This window comes from Falco punctatus (assembly GCF_963210335.1).
Source record: "Falco punctatus genome assembly, chromosome: 3".
NCBI classification, from domain to species: Eukaryota; Metazoa; Chordata; class Aves; order Falconiformes; family Falconidae; genus Falco; species Falco punctatus.
This window is the reverse complement of record NC_137582.1, coordinates 34,976,984-34,998,726: the sequence shown is the minus strand read 5'-3', so window position 1 is coordinate 34,998,726 and position 21,743 is coordinate 34,976,984. Positions and strand designations below refer to the sequence as shown.

At 41.6% G+C, this 21,743-nt stretch overlaps 1 protein-coding gene across 2 annotated transcripts; it reads left to right on the top strand.

Annotated features, from left to right (window-relative positions):
- The first annotated feature begins 150 nt into the window (after positions 1-150).
- LOC308061629 (carbonic anhydrase 13-like) lies at positions 151-21,707 on the top strand. Of its 2 annotated transcripts, XM_080381912.1 has the most exons (9): positions 151-323; positions 7,336-7,533; positions 7,896-7,944; positions 8,660-8,685; positions 11,351-11,469; positions 14,796-14,891; positions 16,046-16,108; positions 16,993-17,148; positions 19,486-21,707. In XM_080381912.1, exons 1-9 carry the CDS (start codon positions 293-295, stop codon positions 19,597-19,599), a joined length of 852 nt encoding a protein of 283 aa, XP_080238038.1. In that variant the 5' UTR covers positions 151-292; the 3' UTR covers positions 19,600-21,707. The 2 variants fall into 2 exon arrangements, with proteins under 2 accessions (XP_080238038.1, XP_080238037.1); XM_080381911.1 differs by lacking the exons at positions 7,896-7,944; positions 8,660-8,685 and having other exon boundaries at positions 163-323.
- Positions 21,708-21,743: the final 36 nt, after the last annotated feature.

Sequence of the window (21,743 nt, the reverse complement as noted above, 5' to 3'; positions counted from 1 at the left end):
CTCAGCGCCGTCGGAGCGGCCCCCGGCGAGGCAGCACCACCGCTGCCGGCTGGCCACCGCCCCCGGGCCGCCCCGAGGGCGCTGCGCTGGGGGCACGGCGGGGCCTCGGGGCGAGAACGGGGCCGGGGGGGCCGGGGCCAGGCTGCGCGGGCGCGGAGCGCTGCTGGCTCCTTATCGGCGCCCGAGCATCGGGGCGTCGCCGCCCGTCGCCTTCAAAGCGGGCGGCGGTGACGGCACGGCCGCCTCTCCCGTCGCAGCCCGTCGCAGCCCGTGCCGGCAGCAGACCGGAGCCATGCTGCACTGGGGATACGACGAGCACAACGGTAGGGCGGCGGCGGGAGGCGGGCGGGGGGCCAGGGGGGCGGCCGTGGTGCTTCCTGCGGGGCCGTCGGGGCGGCCGGGGCACTGCCAGGGCACCGCCTCCGGCAGCTCCGAGCCCGTGGGCAAGCGGAACGCGCTGAAATGCCGTCGAGGCTTTGCAGCGTGAGAGCGAACAGACTTTTGTCTCGGAGCGATGCCAGGCTGGCAGCCGAGAGAGGGGGTCGTGCCTGCGGCGGCGCCTGGCAGGACCGGGAAAGGGGCGGGCTCTGCGCGGGATCCGTCTCGTTCCCCGCTGGGATTTCGCGTGCTCCTGCAGCTGCTCAATTGCCTACCGGGTATTTATTAGACGGTCACACTGACCGGAGCTGCCGCACCAGCAGTGCCTTCCCGATTCTTGCTATGTTCTGCTTCTGTAAGGCAGTGGGACATACTAGGTACTAGGATCGGTCATTTGAATGTACAACTGTGCACCCAAGAGGAGATGCTTTTGGGTTTTGGTTGTTTCATAGTTTCCTTCATCTCATCAGTCTTTGAAGTCCCAAGGTGTCCTCATCAGCAGTCTCAAAGACTTTCCTCTGTTTTGCATTGTAAGTCATGCAAACGCTGCTTCTGTGTGCAGACCGGCTCACAGGTTGTGCAAGTAGAAATGAAAGCACTTTTGTAAATTGGAGACTCAGCCCTGATAAAAAAAGTTGGAATAACTTCCGTTGTCTGTTATGATACACAGAGAAACAAAACACCATGATAGTAAAGGAGAAAGCTATATATTTGCATTTACTAATGCCTAGAGGAGTATGCTTCATGTGTATTATTACTTAGAGTTTGGAATATTGTTTGCGCAAGGATTACCTTTCCTTCCTGGTCCTTTTGTTCCATCTTTTCTGGATGGATATACTTTTCCTGAAAAACTGGGAGGTGGTGGATCACAGCGATGTTGCAATGATTACGTGTGTTATCTACTGTTGTGCAGTCTACTCTACCCCTCCCCTTAAGACGTAAATGGGTCTTGTTTTTCAAATTTGTTTCTCTGTATGTTTTCCAAGAGTGCTGTGGACTTCACCTGCACCATCCAGATAAGAAGCCCCTTTCCCATCCCTTATCCTATCCTTCCTCCTTTGCTATTCTCAACTTCTAGGAAGGGGAGGGCACCAGAATTTCTATCGGGGTGGCCCTGGACTTCACTTGAGGCCCCATTTCTCCTATAAAGCTCTGTTTACTGCCTAACGCCATGCTAGGGGTGGCCTTTGGCTTTCTCCCTCTCCTTCCTTGGAGCCCCCAGCAGCTGCTGGGGGTAGGTAATTCCTCATCAGCCCACCCCCTTCCCCCTACCTCTCACAGGAGGCCAAAGGAGAGAAGTGTGGATATCCAACACTTCACAGCTCTTCCCTAGCTATCAGTTTTAATTTTTGTGCATTTATTTTATTGGGTTCGCTTGTTTCTTGTTTGGCTGAATCACAGATGCAGGAGATTGCTCTGATTCTTGAAAAATGTTGTTGCCCTGCATGGCCCTGAAAATAATTTCCTGGGAACTAAGATTAAGTTTTGCAACTAATGTGGCAGAAACGAAGTGAAACTAGTTCAATCTGGTGCAGTCATATATTGAAGTTGACTTTGGAAAGACATCTGCATTCACTCCGAGTTCTGCATTTGTTACTTGCAGCGATAAAAGTGTTGGTTTTTTTAAACCAGGGGAAAACTCATGTGCCCCTTAGCAATAATAACTGCAACATGAATCATGATGTACGTAAAGCATACTGTCAAATATTACACATACCTATCTGCATATATGGTGTATATATATAGGAGGACATGGGCTGGCTGTTATATACAGAATTAATGTGGTGAGTTGACTCTGGCTGGGCACCAGGTGCCCACCAAACCCACTCTATCACTCCCCTCCTCAGCTGGACAGAGGAGAAAAAATGTGACGAAAGGCTGGTGTGTTGAGATAAGGACAGGGAGAGACCACTCACCACTTACTATCATGGGCAAAACAGACTCGACTTGTGGGAAAAAAAATATTACCAATAAAATCAGAATGGGGTAATGAAAAAGAAAACCAAATCTTAAAAACACCTTTCCCCCACCCCTCCCTTCTTCCCGGGATTGACTTCACTTTTGATTTTCTCTACCTCCTGCCTCCAGCAGCGCAGGGCACAGGGAATGGGGCTGGGGTCAGTCCCTCACACGCTGTCCCTGCTGCTCCTGCCCCCTCAGGGGGAGGCTCCTCACACTGCCCGGCTCCAGCTGGGGTCATTTCCACAGGAGACAGTTCTGCATGAACTTGTGCAATGTCAGTCCTTCCCATGGGCTACAGTTCTTCATGAACTGCCCCAGCATGGGTCCCCCCATGGGGTGCCGTCCTTCAGGCACAGCTGGCTCCAGCGTGGGTCCCCCACGGGGTCACAGCCCGGCCAGCAGCCCTACCCCAGCCTGGGCTCCTCTCCACGGGGCCACAGGCCCTGCCAGGAGCTGCTCCAGCGCGGGCTGCCCGTGGGGTCACGGCCTCCTTTGGGCACCCAGCTGCTCTGGTGTGGGGTCCTCCATGGGCTGCAGGGGCACAGCCTGCCTCACCGTGGGCTTCATCACGGGCTGCAGGGGAACCTCTGCTCTGGCTCCTGGAGCACCCCCTGCCCCTCCTGCACTGACCTGGGTGTCTGCAGGGCTGTTGCTCTCACACAGTCTCTCTCCTCTGGCTGCTGCTGGTGTTGCGCAGGGTTTTCCCCCCATTCTTAAATATGTTATCCCATAAGGCGCTGCCACCATCACTGATGGGCTCAGCCTTGGCCGGCAGTGGGTCTGTCTTGGAGCTGGCTGGCATTGGCTCTGTTGGACACAGGGGAAGCTTCTAGCAGCTTCTCACTGAAGTCACCCCTGTAGCCCCCCCCACAAACCTTCCCACACAAACCCAATACAAATGTTATCCTCTGCTTTGATGCACATATTTATGAAATTGAAAGAGGCATTATTTCATTTCTATGCAAACCTTGGCCTTTGCTTTCTTGCCATTGTTCTTACCTTTCAGTTTTGATGGTGCTTATGTAGGGAGGCATAATACTGAGGTCTTGAAAACTGGCTGCAGTGTGGCATCATGCGTGCTTTTCTTTGCTGCTCAAGGTTCCTGTGAAGAGGGAAATGTTCTTACCCCTTCACAGAAACAATCTTTTTAGTTAACTATTCAATTGCCTTAGTTAAAAGAGAAAGCAAGGATAAATTGCCTTCAGTTTGCTATTTGTTTAATAAATTATATGGAAAGTACTTTCGTGTATTGTGGTTTACAGCAAAAATATCCCTTGATCTAGTTACTACTGTAACACTGAGGCATTTTATAAATAAAAAGGGGTGTGAATTCATAGAATCATTTAGGTTAGAAAAGAAGTTTAATAACATTGAGTCCAACTGTAATTTCTTATACTGTTTTTTTCTCCCTGAAAATCATGTAATTTTGATGCCTGCTTTAAGAAAACAGCACTTAATTTTACCCATTATGAATTTTGATTTGGTTTTACTTGAGCTAATCTTATTGCAACATAATATGCAACTAAACTACTCACAAGCCTAACTTCATAAATTTAAGCATTTTACATGTGATAAACTGGGCAATGGATTCTCTTTAGCAATACATGAGCATATGATCCTGCCAAGGTCAAACCACACCAAACTAATGAACTTTCTGCATTTAATAGGAAACTGTCCAAAACCAGAATCCACTTTTTTACCTGTACATGCTCTATTTATGCAAGTGTAGAGGCTCACTGCAACCAAACTGTATCCTGCAATATCTCAGCTAGGCTTGCTTCAGGTTTCCTTTTGATGAAACTTGAGCTGGATAAACACCAGCACTAATGTTAGGTGCTCTAGAAAGTTCTGTTTCCTAATAAATTCATAACTGCTTTCATTATGAGATCTATTTAATGAACTGAATGTGTGCAATGCTGGTGGGTACTATAAGTAGCGATAGTCCAATCTAAAAGTGACAGAGGTGTGCATCACATTTGGTAATTCTGTGTCCAAAATAAAGGCATGCAATCTTGAGAGCAGATGGATCATTTTTTTTGTCCTAAATCTTGGTCACAATGGCTTTGATTGTTAAGAGCTACGAGGTAATTTCCTCTAGCAACAGAACATTTCCCCATCAACATACCAGATATGTCATAAAGTACATCTCTAGAAAACTAAAGTGTACATTATGTTGAGATGGAGGCATATCATTCAGGTCCAAATCCAGAAGGAATTTTCACCCTGGACATCCCATTGGCTTAAATCTAATTGTATGGCATGCATTTGAGCATCTCTTCCAACTGTAATGACTTATTTTCCAACAGTCATATACAAAGTTTGCTTTGAGGTGCGGTCTCTAGTAATGAACTGAGTCACAGTTTTCCTAGGGTAGCAAGAGTATATGATAATTGTATTAGGTTGCTGGTAGTTAACCCTGTAAGGAATACCACTTGATAGAACCTATTGGTACAAAGTGAGCTGAAGTTTCTTGATGTTTTTCTGCATATTTGGAGAGGTCAGAGTTCTGGCAGTCTTGTGTTGCTGATAGATGTTTACTCACCATAGCAAAACATGATTTTGGTCATTGAAGCTTAAGACAAGTACAAAAGCAGGTACTATGTCTTTTTAGAAGTGAAGTTTGTTGTTGAATAATTAGCTAACAGCAGAATCACAGCCTTGGGTCCTCTTTTTGGCACATACTATTTCTGAATGCAAATCATTCATATTATTTAATGTATTATAACTATAGTTATTTCTGAGATAGACCAATAGGACCCAATAGTTAAACCCATAAATGTATTTTGCCTTTCCTCAGTTAAGGAACATCTGAAACATTAAAATTAAGTAGCAAGAAGCTTTTTCTAGGCATCCCAAATGACAGTAGTTAGGTATAAATGACGGAGTGGTGCTTCTTATGAATAAAATTATGCATTGCATCTCCAACTACAGGGTACGAGGAGCTAAACAATAAAAATTATATCACCTGCTAAACTGTATGTCATTAAAATATTGAATAGCTTTGATCATTTGTGAAGTGAGAAGAATTAAGTTTAAACAGCTTTATATTTCAAACCAGTAGGATTTTTATCTTCTGCCTTAGAAGCTGTTCCCTTAATGAGTTTAATTATTGAAGTCATTAACAAGAACTTTTTAGCAAATTCAGGACTGAAGGCCCTTGCCTTTGTTCTATGGGAGGTTTAAGTCTCAGGTTGGTCTTTACAAGCTACTCCTTCCCTGTTCCATTTTTTTGGTGCTGCTTAGAGGAGAATCCATCCGTCTCTGTCCAGGTGCTGTGCAAGCTGCGTCCCCACAGCGCTGCAGGGCGCTTCCCTCCCTGATCCGCTGCTGGGGCGCTGGGGTTATTTTAGCACCTGTGATTTCTGAGCTAGGTTTACTTCTATTGAAGTTGAGGAGAGAAACCTATCTAACAAATTTTGATGTCAGGCTATTAATCACAGTGTTGTACATGTTAATTCTTTCTTGTTGTCATGTTTATTTAAGTGCTAAGCCATCCAGAAAGATCCAAACCAACAGGCTGATTTTTAGACTGTGGGTTTTTTTTTTTCCCCCAGTTACCTTTGGTATAGGGTGTTATGAGGATTTCCAGTGACACAGATTTTACAAAATCAGATTCTTATGCTCACATTTAAGTTTTTCTGATATCCAGTATCTCTTAGTTGATTTATTATGCTTCTTACCATGATAAACCTGAAGAAAGAACAAGTGCTATGCTCATTACCCTCCAGACTTTCCCCTATGCCCTTTTCTTTTACCCCCACCCTCTTTTTCATCCTAAACATTGTTTGCTGTCTTTACCTTATAGAACATATTCCCCAAACAGCTTATTGTTCCTCTTTTTCTTCTGTGGCTTCTTTCCACATTGTTTATTATTCAAATATGGTTTAACAGTGGCACAAATATTCTTACTTAGAACTCTGATGTTTGATAGATAAGAGCAGACACCTCACCTCACACATCTCATCAATGAAGCTTTTGTTACTAGTTTAGAATGGCATTTGCCATTTTTCTCATATCTGTATTGTTGATTTACAGAGACAACGCTTTTCAGCTGGCTTTTGGTTTAGCTTGCACGGAGAGAGGAAGGTTAACTGATTAACAGCTTTTATAGTGTTTTAATTTCTAGCTAACTCTAGTGAGTGGTGGTACAAGTCTGTGTCTGGAAGACCTACTCACGTTTATCAGCAGGAGGTGATAGAAATCCAAACCTTTTGCAGGCACCACTGTCCAGAGTATTCCTGTGCTTTGCTGCTTTTGTCAGTGCAACAACACTAGTGTGTGTGTTTCTGTGCATGTGTACGTGCAGACTTCACGGTTCGAGGGTAATGGTCTCTCTTTGGTTGTGACAGCTGGTGTGCAGAGCTGATGGGCTGGGAGAAGGTGGTGGGTTGTGCAGTGGTGCTTAGGTAACAGGCGCTGCCATTGGGCCGCAGCAGAGCCGGCACACCACTCAGATGTTTTATCTTTTTTTGACATCTCCCCGTCTCATTCAGCATAGTCAGTAGAAGGTGTGTTCTCAGGTCTTTTACAGCCAATGACTGAGGTATAAAAAAACCCTTAATGCAGGGGGGTTGGGTGGATAAGAGGTAATCCTTAAAGACATAATGAGACATGATATTAGTCAAAAATGGCACGTCAAAAATTTTTTGCGGCATGGTGCCTGTTGGATACAGGATGCTTGATTTAAATGAGCGTTTATTGGATGTGTCTTATGCATAGTTGAATCTTAATTGTGAATAACTGAATATCTACCTGCTGCACATGTCCTTGTTCAAAGGCCAAATTCAGTTAGATACACCATGCAAGGTAGATAAAGGGGTCCTGAGAGCTGTTGTTGCAGTGCGGTGTATAAAAAGTAGCTGAATATTTTGATCTTTTCCTGATGTACCCTTTTTGAATTTAAAAGATGCAAACAAGAACTATTAAGGCAGAGTTTTCTTTCGTATGAAGCAGGGCGCTGTCATCATTTTAGACTTCTACTCCAATGCATTGCAGGGCCTGCCCACTGGAAGGAAGTTTTTCCTGTTGCTAATGGAGACCGTCAGTCACCCATCGACATCAAAACTGAGGAAACCAAGTATGATCCCTCTCTCCGTCCTCTAAATCCCAATTATGATCCAGCTTCTGCTAAAATCATCCTTAACAACGGGCACTCCACCAGTGTTGAGTTTGATGATACCGTCAACAAATCAGGTTTGTTCCTTTCCTGTGGCAGACACTATGTCTTCTTCCACCATTTCCTGAATAGAGTGCATCCAGCCTGGGCATGTCTTGCTGCTGGGTATGAGCTCCTCATAAAGAGTAAGGCTTTGCTCCTCCGGATGAGAGATTCCTTTTCCCCCCGTCTTTCAGCATGATACAATGTGGGAACATATTTGGACATGAGTTTGAGGCTGCATTTCTCAGAAAGCACTGGTATTCCCTTTTCACAGGAATGCTTTGATCCACCTCAACCAGCTAGATAGTGCCAGCCCCCCTGTTTGAACAGTGTTGTGTACAATTTTTCAAATGCTGCTCTCTCTCACTGCAGATGAATCCTTTGTGTCTCATTACAGGTTCATTCCAACCGAATCGCTCAAGTCTCTTATCTGACTTTAGCTGCAGGTTTGGTTATATATTTTTACCCTTTTTACAATCCATACCTGGACCTCTTGTGTCAGGAAAGAGCCAATACAGAACAAATGAAATATATATCCCAAGCGATCCCTTTTCTTCCCTGAGAAGTGTTACTGTCCCAGTCTCATCTAGGAATATGTAGCTTCCCTTTTGGCAAGCAAGAATTCTTATTTAGAAGTTCTCTGGTTTAGCATAGTCTTTTTAATGTTAGTGCCTTCATCTTTAAAGCCTTCTCTTGGATGGCAGGCAAGCTAGCACACCTCCCCTTGAAACTGCAGGAGTGTAGATTCTTCAAGCAATAAAATCCTCTTGTGGTTCTGTGAGGGTTAGCTGAGGATCCAAGCCCATATGATGCTCTCACAAGGGTCAAAGCCAGAGGAAGACTAATTTGTGAACACCCTGTCCATTAGTCCTGAGGACCTATTAGCTTACAGTGGCAACAGGGAAAAACATAGATGGAGACACCATCATACTTTGCTTTCCTGGACAGTCTTAGTTTAATTCTTAGAATTCCTGTCGATACAAGCAACATTGGATGTTGCCTGAAAGCCATCAGCTGACCGTCAGTGATCTGGTCTGACCTCGTGTGGGTCAGATGCCACGGGACTTCCCAGAATTAATCTCTGCTTCAAGCCTAGTAGGCGTGGGTGAACTAAAGCACATCTCTTAGAAAAACATACAATCTTGATTTCAAAATTTCCAGCGATGATGAACCTACCACAGCCTTTGGTAAGTTGTTCTGATTGTTAATAATCTTCACAATTGAAAAAAAAAATAACACTTTATTTCTGGTGTGAGTTGGATCAGCTCAGCCTTTAAACTCCTCTTTAAAAAAAAAAAAAAAAAAAAAAGTGAATATGAATACACCAAGAATGTCTTTCACTTTCTAATTTGAAGTGACAGGGCCTGAACTAGTATTGTGATCCTCTTCTTACTGCTTTCCTCAGGCCATATCTCCAAGGATATAGTTCATGTCATGGCAAAGCACTGACAGATGTTGATCAGATAATTAAAAATGTAATCCCCAGTCTCCTTCAGGAGACTCCGTATCTTCTATGTATGGACTAGATTCTTCAGTCAACATAAATGGCTTTACATTTTGGCTATTATCATGCCTTACTTGTCAAAGAATTCAAATCCTCCTGTACCCATAAACTGAGTTATTCACTAATTTCCCTAATATTTGTCACTGACAAACTTTATCAGTAATGTTTTTGTTTTCTTTCAGGTCATTGATCAAAAAATACTGAATTTTCTAGGGCCAAAATTTGGCCTATGGGGCACCCCTGTGAAGTAAGCACTCCTGCCATATGTTGGGTCTATGAAAAAAAATTCATCAAATTAATTGGTACCAAATACATTGGCATCTTTTAATCCATTATTAACTGACTTCCATATGAACTATTTCTTCACTTTGGCCAGCATTGAAACTGGGCTGTGAAGTCTGTAACTGTGTAATTCTGTTATCTTCTTCGCTTCCACATTAGCTCCATTCTCTGAGATTGGTCTATTGATGTTTCAAAGACCTCTTCTTCCAGCACTTTTCAAACTTTGAAATACTGATATTTGCCTTAAACAGCTTTTGACTAACCTCTTACTTAATTACTGTTGGAATGGAAAGGTTTTACCATCACCGTATGATGTGGCACAGATACATCGTCAGGCCATTTTCCACATTTTTCATCAGAAGTATTTCATTGAATGCTGATGCATTTCTACATAATTGTTTTCCCTCAGCCAGTTAGAACACTAATCTGTACACATTTCTAGGGTCATTTCCCTACAGATTTTCAGTTCTTGAAAGAAGGAATTTGTTTTAGGAGTGCCACTTCCCCATCCCCTTTGTTCGCTAGGTTTATAGGCTCTGTAAAAGCGTGGTTTTGATTTAAGGAGGTCAAATATTTTTCCCTCCAGAAAAACAGTTGCAGTTCCTTTTCATCAGCCAGGCTATTTGTGTTAGCAGATATGCAACTTAAGAAGTTCTTTTATCTTTATTTTGTATGTTTTGTTCCTAACAAAGTTTAGGTTTTGGACTAAACCTAGAAGAGAGAAAAAATTACTTTTTTCCTCCCTGGTGCTCTTAAATTAAAAACCATCTGGTTATAGCTCCCATCCTATCCCGTTAAAATCTTTATAATGAGCAGTAAACCAGCCCAGACTAATTCCCAAACCCTCAAAGGAGATTTGGAGCTGGGAGAGTGGGGTGATTTGTTTTGCGATTAATAAGGAATCTTTCTGAATGTGATTCACGTTCAAGTCTCTGTGCAGAGATAGTTTGGTTCCAACTTTGATTAGCAAAAGACAAGTACTTGTGAAAGCAAAACAATGAAAAGCCCACACATATGTTAGGGTGAAGGATGGGATAGGATAGAGTAGAGTAGAATATTCAGATCAGAAGGGACCTACAACAATCATCTAGTCCAACTATCTGGGCAATCTGGGACTGACCAGAAGCTAAAGAATGTTGTTAAGGGCATTGTCCAAATGCCTCTTAAATGCTGACAGGCTTGGGGCATCGATCACCTCCGTAGGAAGCCTGTTCCTGTGTTTGATCACCCTCTTGGTAAAAAATGTCCAGTCTAAACCTCCCCCGGTGCAGCTTTGAGCCATTTCCACAAGTCCTGTCATTGGATGCCCAGGAGAAGAGATCAGCACCTCCCTCTCCACCTCCTCACCTCAGGAAGCTGCAGAGAGCAGTGAGGCCAGCCCTCAGCCTCCTTTTCTCCGACCTAGACAAGCCCAAAGTCCTTAGCTGCTCTTCACAGGACATCCCTTCCAGCCCTGGATAATTAAGTCAGTAATACTGCAGTTGTACAGTGCACATGTTGTGTTGGCTTCATTTTATTTATGTTAATATATGCTCCTTTTTCTCAGACTTCAATCTGATGTAACTGGCTCTAGTTGCAAACGAAAGAAAGAGCCTGATTTTTTTTTTAAGCTCCACCTACTGTCCTCCAAATTTCAAAGAGGAGAAGAAATTATGTTCACATTATATTTTTCTGATCCTCCCATTTATTCATAAAGCCTATATTTGAAGCTTAATTTCTCATTGATTATTTTAAGTAGGTTCAAGAGAGGAAACCACTTGCAAAGTAGAAATATTTTCCCATCTTCTGAGAAATATCCAACCCATAGCAAGACAAACCTGGTGATAACAACATATCCATCAGTGGGCCACAACCCACTAATTGGTACATAAATGAAATTTTGAAAGTTGGATCCTGGACAAGTGAGGGCTTCCGTAGCGCTTCAAAGAAATGGGAAGCCATCAGAGACAGCTTTCGAGAAGGAGTAAGGGGACTGTCCAAAGACTGAAGACCAGTGTGAGTTTAGAGGATGTGGGTGGCGGCTCCCGTTCCTGCAGTGAAGCCTTTCCCTCTGCTTGGGTTTCCAGTGCTGACCGGGGGGCCACTCAGCGGGACCTACAGGCTGCGCCAGATCCACTTCCACTGGGGCTCCAACGACGAGGCTGGCTCTGAGCATGCAGTGGATGGGATGAAGTACGCAGCAGAGGTAAGGCTTTACATGGAGTCGTCTGCACCTCTGAGCTTGTGACTAGTTTTCTATTGTAAGAATAATGCTGCCTCTCCTTGTCCCACTTCTCATTCTCCCCCCATCTTGTCAAAAGACAAGCGGTCTTCCTGAAGTGTTCATGTGTGGTCCTATCTCAAAGGAGAACCTATTTGAAAGCTTTGGAGAGGATTAAAAAAGGAGTACAGAAGACAAGAGCTTGATAAGAGCAAGATTTAATGGTTCAAGAGTTACTCTAAACTTTATCTTTCACTGTTTCTTCCTTGGAGAATATTTTCAAAGTCAGCTTCAGTTACAGACCACAGAATTATTTGATCTGGGGCTTGTGCAGCACAGCTTACGCAAGACTTAAGAGTGTTGCATTTTGTGGTGCATTTAACAACATGATGGTTATGACTTTGAGAACCACACCTTAATATCGGTGGGGTGCCTGCTGTCCGTGGAGGTACTGCGCTTGGAGGCAGCACGCCACGGGGAGAAATGCACCGTCTGCTCTGGCACGGACAGTTCGCTCCGGCTCTGTCTCCTTCGGTGCATTTGAGTAGTCCGCACTAAAAAGTATTCAGTGTCCGACTCATCTTTGCAAATGGAAGTAACATGGAGTATTTTGATGAGGATGAGATCTTTAACAACACATAGTTCAGACAGTGGAAGAGTTTTTGGGGTTAAAAAGATGTAAAAAATATAAAAATAAATGGTAATGGACAAATAAAACCCGTAATGCTAAAGAAGAAAAAAAAATGAAATGTGTGCACAGTGGTGTGATCAGATTTTACTGGAAATGCTATAAAAGATAGCAGTCAGAAAAAAAATCAGTTTTCTAACACTAATGGGGAAAAGTTACATTTGCAGTGTTTAAAGGCTTATGTTTTCCACAGGATCCAGGTGAGATGGAATATAAAGAATTAATAGAGGTACTTTAAAACCATTAAGTACCAAAACCAAATTTCTAGCTGAGAAAATATATATATGTTTCCCATCTAAGAAACCAAATGGAAGGAGAAAATATCTCTGAATTTCTAGCCAGTCTAAAAACCTTTCTGTTACCTGTTGGTTGGGTAACCCTCCACAAGAAGCTCTCTAGAAGTCACTTTGGCTTTGCAATAAGAAACCCAGAATTAAGATCAAGGCTTCTGAGCACTGTTCACACAAAAGAAAATACCTCTGAAGGAGACATGAAGATGGTTTCAGTGCTCACCTTCATAAGGAAGATGTGTAAGATTTCAAGAAAAAGCATCGACCGAGTTGAAGAAAGACTTAGCGTACAGGTAAAGAAGACTGCAAGGTTCAGCCCTCTAAGCCCACCGGGAAGCAGAAGGGATCCGTGACTCCATTCTTTGTGACAACATATGGTCTGATCAAGGTCTCTTCACGAGCTGCAGTGACAGAGCGGTGGTAAGACGGGATATATTCCTTAAAGAGAAGTCACAAGACATTGAGAATGGGGCTGTACCCAAAAGTGTTTCACAGCTCTGTTTGTTGGGGGATTTTGGGGTTGGATGGGGGTGGTCTGGGGTGGTTTTTTTTGGCAAAGCTATGAGGGAGTGGGCTTTATTTAGTTGTGGGAATTTTTCTTTTTGTTCTTTGTTGTTTTTTTTCTTTTTTAAAAATCCACAATAAAAGTCAATTCTGACTGAGAGTATCTGTTTCCTTTTTGTGTATGTAAAAATGTAATCATTTAAAAGTTGTTCAATGTATAATAGTGAGTGAATGTATGATAGTGAGTGGTGTAGGCACTATGAGCTCCAGGATACTAATGCACCCGGGAATGGTTTAGCAGACTATATTGTCTTCCTGGTTTAATTTATAATATTCTTAGCAACTTTCCTTCAAGGATCTCTGAAGTTGTGGGCCAGCATGTGTTTCATTGTGAGTATATCTGTATTATTATTGATTCAGTTGGATTCCTTACTTGCTGGAAGTAATGTTTCAGCACTTCAGAGCCCAAGTGCTTAACAAACATGAATTATACTCTATAAGTAAGAGCTCCATTTTACAGATACGGAAAATTGAAACTCATAGAGATTAAGCAAGGATTGAGATTCAGAGTCAAAATTTTTACAGTCCTAGATCCCTATTTCAACCACACAGCTACATTGCTTTCCGCAGAAAACTTTTAAAGCAAATTGCATCTGTCCTAGATTGCTTTTACTTTAGAGACCTTGAAGTGCTGTATTGTGAAAGGAAGCCTTTTTTTTTTTTTTTTTTTTTTTTTTTTTCCCCCAGGGGTTCATCCCAGTTTAAGCCATTCAGTGCAGCTGCTTTCCAGTGTTCCTAAAGAGTAAAGTTCAAAGTCTGAAAAGATGGTCACCAATTTTAGAAAAGCCAGTCTCACGCCCTGCTTCTTAGCCTCTCTTTCCTTATCTAAAAACTATGGGAAATAAGATTTACTAATGCACTGAGGATTTGTGAGAGTAATTAATGTTTGTGAAGTACTTAGTCTTAAGCGCTGTGTGTTTGTGCTCTCTCCAGTTTGGTGGTCGGACCGTTGCTCAAGGCTGGGATGTCCTGGCGCTTCCCAAGAACCGGGAGCTCCCGCTGTGGAGCGTGGCCAGGATTTAGGAAACCTGGCTTAGCAGGAGGGACTGAGGTGGTATGGGGGTAGACAACACGGGCTCTTCCTTTTCCCACCTGGCTAGGTGGCCTCTTTAAGCTGCTTAAGCAACTACCACAGGACAGTTCCAGAATAGCATGTTGGAAATGCAAATGCTCAAACCTGAGATAATCAAGCTGCTTGTAATTGCCAGACTACCGGTAATCATAGAAAATTACATTTGGACAAACTTAAAAATGAGATCTGATGTTCAGCTTAAACTAAATGAGGGAAAAGGGGTCAGCGCAAGTTTAATGTGTGTTCCTCTGCCTGTTTTCTAGCTATTTATGTGGCTGATTGATGCTACTGAAAGCTTGATTAAAGAAAAAGAGGAGCAAAATACTAATGGCATCCTCATGATTTTCAATCACTTTTAAAAATCAGCTATACTAAAATGGATTTAAAAACTTTAGTTATATAACCATTGGACATCTTGTTTTAGCTTCTCTGTTCAAAATCTGGGGACCCAAGAGCAATTTGCCAGGGTGTGCTGATCACTGCTCAGTTTTGAATCATCCCAGTCACTGGAAATGCTTTTGACATTTGCGTGAGCTACGCATTTACCGATTTAATGAAGTATTTGCATTTAGAAAAATGAATGGCTTTGAATACAAAAGAGAGAAGTAGAGTATCAATACCAGTAAAGTTGTAGTATTAATTTGTGACTATTTGAGTTCAGCGGGAGTTGATGCTGTTTGTGTTTCTTGCTTTCCAGCTTCACGTGGTCCATTGGAACTCGGAGAAGTATTCCAGTTTCGTCGAGGCAGCTCGTCAGTCAGATGGATTAGCAGTCATGGCTGTATTTCTACAGGTAAGAGAAGAATGCCTCAGCCCTCCTGATAAATCTGCATTATGAGTCCAAAAGGATAATGGCAGTGGTTGGTATAAGTGCTGCTAAAGAGATACCCGTTTTATATGGGCATTAAATTATACCGTTTCCTTCTTACTGTTTACTTGCTAATACAGAAAGCCGTGCTTCCTGGAAGATTAAAAATATCAGATTAATAGATTTTCAAGACAGTGAGGCTCTTCAGTTTACCTAGCCTGCACTCCTGTACAATGTAAGATGAGGAACTTAATTCTGCTGCCCCTATATGGATCCCAGTAACTTGTATTTGACTAACAGGTTTCTTTAGAAAGGTGATCTGATTTTATTTGAACGCTTCTTTAATGGTTTGTTTCTGACCTGGTAGTTTCTCCTGAAAAATAATAATTAAAAAACTGCCCCAAAATCAGAAACTGAATTTCCTTGTAATTGTTATATACCCCTTTGCCTTCTGTACCTGTTACAAGATGAAATTAAACTCTTGCAACAGCTTCACTGACTTCTGTATGATAGAGAATTCACACAATCCATGAAAAAGGATAGGGCTTTGGTCAAATCTGTGGTTTCTGTCTGGGTGCCACATCTTCCTGAGCACAGCTGGTCCCGGTGCTGGGGCTGGCACAGCCAGGGAGCCATTATGTGCAGCTGTTGCAAAGAACCACTTCAGTAATTCTGTCTTTCCAGTTTACATTACAATGATTCAAGGGAAATTTCACTGGTTTTATTAGCACACAGATCTGCTTGGGATATGTAAGAATGATGTTTTGACTATTTTAAGCAATTTAATTTTCAGGTGTATGCCTGCAACTTTTAATATCCCGCATATAAAACTTGAAAACTGAATTGCTTGTGTTCCCCTGTGCTGTAAAGCTTGTGAATCTTTTGTAGCTGAAATAATTACTGTAAGTAGCCAGAATAAATACTGTCAGCAAGGGAGTGGATCTTCTTTATGACCAGTGCTGTTTCTAAGGTCCAGCTAGTCACAGGCTCGTACTCACAAAATCTATGAGTTTTTTAAATCAGCTATTATTTCAGTAAAGTTAAATACAACCATTTCATTACGCATTTGCTTTTTGATTATTTATTTTTGCTATTTTTCTCTGGAGCTCAACTATTTCTTTTTTCTCTGGTGTTACTAGATTGGTGAATGCAACCCTCAGCTGAATAAGATTACTGACCGCTTGGACACCATCAGAATCAAGGTGAGCGAATGCTTCTAAAGAATACTAATACTTGTGGTTGCTTTTGTTGTTTTGTTTTGTGGGTTTTTTTGGTAACCTGGCTGCTACTCCCTTTACCTTCATGTTCCCTAATCCCTAGTTTCATAGCTGTGCGTATCTGACTCTGATTTGGGACAGTTTAGGCACATTCTTGTTAAGTAAAGTTGAAAACTAAGGAGACAAAGAATAATTTTTATACAGTAAGAGGTCAGAGGAAAAGGCTAATACCTCACAGAACCTAGTCTCTGAAAAATCTCTTGCTGTGAGAATAATAACAGGGGAAGAACCTATTTTATGGGAAGTTGTGAAAAAGATGAGGGAAAGGATTCTTCCCCTGTTTTGCTGAGGTACAAGGTGAGAAGTAAGCTATTGTTTCTATGAGAGACATCAGCTGACTCACAACATCACGTTTTGTCCAGGCATCTCTGGCCTGGTAGCTGGAACAGGGAGAAGAAGTAACCTGTGGGCCTGGGAGGAGTGAGTAGGGAGGGGAGCAGCTGGCAGTAGCCTGTGGGTGTCTTCACATCATCTCACCTCTCCCTCCAACTTGCATCTCATGGTCATTTGTAACTATGGGGAGCCTACACTAACATGACACCTTTGATGGTGGCCTGCTGTCATCCAGGGTAGCAGCAGCAAAGCTGTCCCAAGAGGTAGGACCTCACCAGAAGGGCACTGGCTCACCCAGGATGCTGCCAGCCCACCTGACAGTGGAACAATCTCTACCTCCTTTGGCATGGTTTATCTTAGCATCTTGCTTTTAAATAGTATTGTCCTTTTTAAAAAAAAAACACTTTGTGTAAGTAATAAATTTATAAATATATCTAATCTAGAATCTCAATGAGCTAGTTTTTTTCTCTTTCCAGGGTAAAAGAGCACTGTTCACAAACTTTGATCCTAGCTGTCTGCTTCCCAAGTCCCTGGACTACTGGACTTACTTTGGCTCTCTCACTGTTCCACCTCTTCTTGAGAGTGTCATCTGGATTGTTCTGAGAGAGCCCATAAGTGTTTGTTCTGAACAGGTATTTTTGATTTTTCACTGCTGTAAAAACGTTGCTTTTGTAAGACTTGAAACTGGAAACGCCACCCAAATATATATGTATTTTTTTGCAGACCTTGGCATTGCATACTTTATCAATTTTTCAAAGGATAAAATAAGTCTATAAAATTTATCCTGACTTCTTGTTGCCTTTCTGTACCTAACAGCTATTTATTACCTATTTTTTAAAAAGAATCTGCATACTCTAAAAATTAACTATTAAAAATAACCCACAAGGAACTTACGGAAAAAAGGGTTCTGGTGACACTTAGAAATCCTGGAATTCCATTCGCTTCCATCATTTGCATATCCTGCTCAATCCTCTCCTCTGGCATTTTTTTTGGCAGATCACTAGTAAATTCCTTCTTCATACCACAGATGTAAAACTTGATGAATTTACTAGAATAATGAAAAGCAAATACAATGGTAATAAGTTGTTTTTTATGTTAGGCTATCTTAGGAAAAGTGTTGATACCACATCATCTACTTAAATTTCTTGTTAAATTAAGCTTCATGCTATATATTAATGTTGCAACAGTGACACCCAGTGGGCCGATCATCTCAGGTATAAAGAGTTTTTCCCGCTGGAGACACTGAAGTTATGTCAAATTATACCTTCTGATATCAGATGTTGATAAATACGTCACTTGCAACATGTTATTGATATTCTTGGCACACTGCAACCGTTAAGATTTTTGCACCACAGCATTTGTCTCATTCATGGTCAGTATTACAAATACCTCAGAAAATTCAGTACCCTGGCCCACATACTGAGCAGAAATGGCGATGTCTTTGCGCAAAATGTTGACGGCGCACTAAATGGGATACATGTTGGTCAGGAAACCTCAAATTCTGTTTGTAACTGATTTAAGTCATGTATTTTCTCAACGTGTGCATTTTTCTCATTTGCATCTCTTCCCCCCCTCCCCTCAGTCTGCCTTTGTAAGACTCACTGCAATGCGTATGGATCTAGGATTGACATTTTGGTTTAAGATACCAGCTTCCCAAAGACAAGACATTGTTCAGGTTAAAATGTTCTTATTTGGGCTAATCTATAATTAATACATTCTAAAATGTGAAATACTGTATGCAAACACCCATGTCTAACAGGTTCAGAGGATATGTTGTCAGAAACAATGTCAAATACAGTGATTCTTTACTAGTTGTCTTACACAGACTGTAGCTATATCTTATGTATTAAAGTATAAATGTGCTTCATTCTTATAAGCTTGCATGTAGCTAAACATATTTGTTTCCAGTAATGTCCACCATTGTGTCTGATCAGTCATCACCATAACTGATGCTGTTTTGCCATTTAATTTTATTCTGCCAGTTTGTATTTCTTCCAGGCTTTACAGTTTACTACCTACTTTTTGGTGCACTTTTAACTTTTCAGGTTAAAAGAAATTAAAAATAAATTTTAAGTTTTTAGAAACTCACAGGAAGCCTGAATTACAAATGTTAGCTTTAGAATGGAGTGAAGTAAGATAGTATTGACTTTTTTTGCTCTTAATACAATTAAGATGCCATGTGCCATACAACTAAATGCGCTATTGTTAATGGAATGATTTTTGTTCTGTCCTACCTTTGGTAACCTAGAGGGGAAGTAAAGTGGTATATAGAAATAGTAAATATTAGAAATATTAGAAATTAGACCAAATACTAAACCTCAGGCCATAAATCAGACTCAGATTTCCCAAGGTTTAGAGGTGGAGCTCTGATGTGGGTTTCTGCTGAGATCAGCTTAAGCAGAGAAGTTTATGCTGAGGTACGAATAACTGCTAGTTCCGTGTCTTCATAAGGGAAAAATCTGAAATCTCTCTCTCCTGGTCTGAATACAGATATGTTTAATATATGAAAAGTGCTAATTTCAGAAGCTTTCTATACCACCACACCTGCCATTCCAGGTTAATTGTGAATATACTATTTAAACAAGAAGATGTACACAGGTGTACTTGAGGAATCCAATTTTTTGCATGAAACATTCCAGAATCTTCAAACTATATAATCAAACTAAAACATATAAAAATCCCTGGTTTAGATCAGGTTATAGAAGACAAAGTGTGAATATAGGAAACAAATAGTCCTTTTGCAGAGTTTTGTTCATACACATATTTTGGGAGATTTTCTCAGTAGTCATCGTTTTCATTTGCAAGGACAGAAATGGTGAAATTGTCATTCGCCACATGCCATAGAAAAATAAAGTTTCATTCTTTCTGGCAGAAAAAAGGTGACAAGTAGCTTTAATATTTACTACGTGCTTTTTCATTGGTATGGTGTGAGGGTTTTCTGCTGACCTGTATGTCTCTTTTGATTGCAGCTAGCCAAATTCCGCAGTCTCCTGAGCACTGCTGAGGATGAGGTCGCCTGCTGCTTGCTGAGAAACTACCGACCTCCCCAGCCCTTAAAGGGACGAGAAGTCAGAAGAAATTAGAGTAAAGCCAGAGTAGTCTCCCTCTGAAACCAAAGGCTGAATTAATTTTAATAGTTAATACACTTTGTGATTTTTGTTTGTTTGTTTGTTTTATGAGTTGTTTTAACAAATAGGTGTTTTATTACTGGTTACCATGCAGTCATTTCTGACAGAGGAGTGTGTCCTGGGTTGTTGCAGGTTCATCAGTGTTAAGAGGTCTGACTGTGTTTGAGTGCATTGGTTTGGGAGCGTTGAGGCACTAGGGTTGGATGCACAGAGCTGCAGTGCTGATCGCAAGGGTGAGGTGTGGTGAAGGAGTTGTCCAGAATTTGCCACCAAATTACTGAACAGGATCCCTGATATTACTGTCGGTGAAGGATGTTCTGAGATTATTCTTTTGGTCTCTAACACATTTAGCTTCTGTATAAGACTTCACACTGTAATTCTGAAGAAAAAAATATTTTAAGCCTAATATCATTTCATTGCTGACTTCTACAATGCCATGCTTGTCTTCCTACAACAAGCAGTAGTGACTAACAGGGTTTAAGTAAAACAAGATTATTCATATGATCCTGTTATTCTGACTGCTTCATAGCAGTAATGATGTGCTGATCGATTTTTTTCCTTTAAAGCAAATAGTAAGGATTTTGTATATTGATGGATTAGGTATTCCTGAATTCCACCATGTATAGTGGTGAAATTGTCCTGAAACCTGAAAACTGCAAGGTGGAAGAGCACAGAGGGAACCGTTTGTTCCTAAATCCAGTCTGTTGCAGTTGGTGAACAGTAAGGGACCGTAACACTATATCCATGGAGCATCAGGCTCCTACCACTTAAAATCAGGAGGCAGAGGTAGCTGTTGCTCCAGCCCATTTCATGCTTAGACGCGCTGCCTGCTGAAGTGTGAATGAAACCCATGCCTGATACCTCACATCTTGCAGTGGAGCACAGCACTACTCAGGTGTGTAGTGTCTCCTAAGTACTGGCTGACGTTCTGCTGCCATAGCTGAACTTGTGTGGTTGCACTTATATTCCAAGACCAAAGATAGCAGTTAGAGCTAGCCAAAGAAATCAGAATCAAGTCAAAATCTAATAAAAGGTCAGCCCTCAACAGCGATGCATTGAAACGTCTGGCTTTATGAATTGACTTGAGCATGTGTTTCTCTCAGGAGCTTTTGTTATCTGAATATAATTGCTCGTTTTACACAAAATTTATTTTTATTATTTTTAATGAACTTGCTATAGGATATAGCTTAGTATAGGATTAGATTTACCCTCAGATTGTGAGAACTAGGTAGTGAAAAACAGTGGTACCTGGAAGAGGCAGCTAGAGGTTACAGGGGCAGCACCTACCAGCAATCTCTGTAGTAATTCTGACTGGCTCATCTTTGATGACTGCTCTCCATGAATCTGAGGATTTTTATAGGTTTTCTAGTCTGTGCCTTTTACCTCAACAGGTCTTTTGATCTTAGATGGACAAACGAGGGAAATCTGAATAGGATTGATTTTTTATCTTTATATACCTTCTTATAACTGAATAAATTAGACATAGAGACATAGATATTTAGCTTAGTTTAAGGTAGGTGGATTTTTTGTTTGTTTTCTCCTCCCCAGAATATAGCTACTATTGCTGCAAGGCCTCTCGATGCCTTCTGAATGTTTTCTGAAGGAAAGAACACAGTAGACCATGGGAGAAATAAAAGACATTTGGCAGTGGCAGTAAGTACAAGCATTAACCAAAGGGGAAAAACTTCTAGGCACTTTTTGTTTTCTGGCATAGGGAGAAGAATGTAGCTGGAAAGACCTCAGGTTGGTTCTTTCTGAATGAGGACATCTGGAAAATGTGCGTGGGGAGAGCAGAAGTGTGTTGCGTGTTTTCATACCCTTTTTTAGGCTTAGTGTTGGATCTGATGTTTCCCTGTCATGTGAGTAGCTGCAGAATGTGGACAAAATGTTTACAGATTGCATGAAGGTTATGAAGTTTGTTTGCCTCAGAAGAGAAAGTAATAAGGCTACTGCTTTGTATCAGAAACAAAAGTTTTACATGTTTTTTACATATTGAAAACAGTGGAGTTGATCCACTGCTTTCATATTTATAAGGATTTTAGCAAAATAAAAAATGGATTTTATGAATGTGTCCTGTATTTTCTATTGAAGAGATTGAC

Coding starts and splice junctions, on each gene's coding strand:
- LOC308061629 (XM_080381912.1), top strand. CDS start 293: ATGCTGCACTGGGGATACGACGAGCACAACG. Junction 7,534..7,895: donor TGATACCGTCAACAAATCAG/GTTTGTTCCTTT, acceptor GTCTCATTACAG/GTTCATTCCAACCGAATCGC. Junction 11,470..14,795: donor GGATGAAGTACGCAGCAGAG/GTAAGGCTTTAC, acceptor CTTGCTTTCCAG/CTTCACGTGGTCCATTGGAA.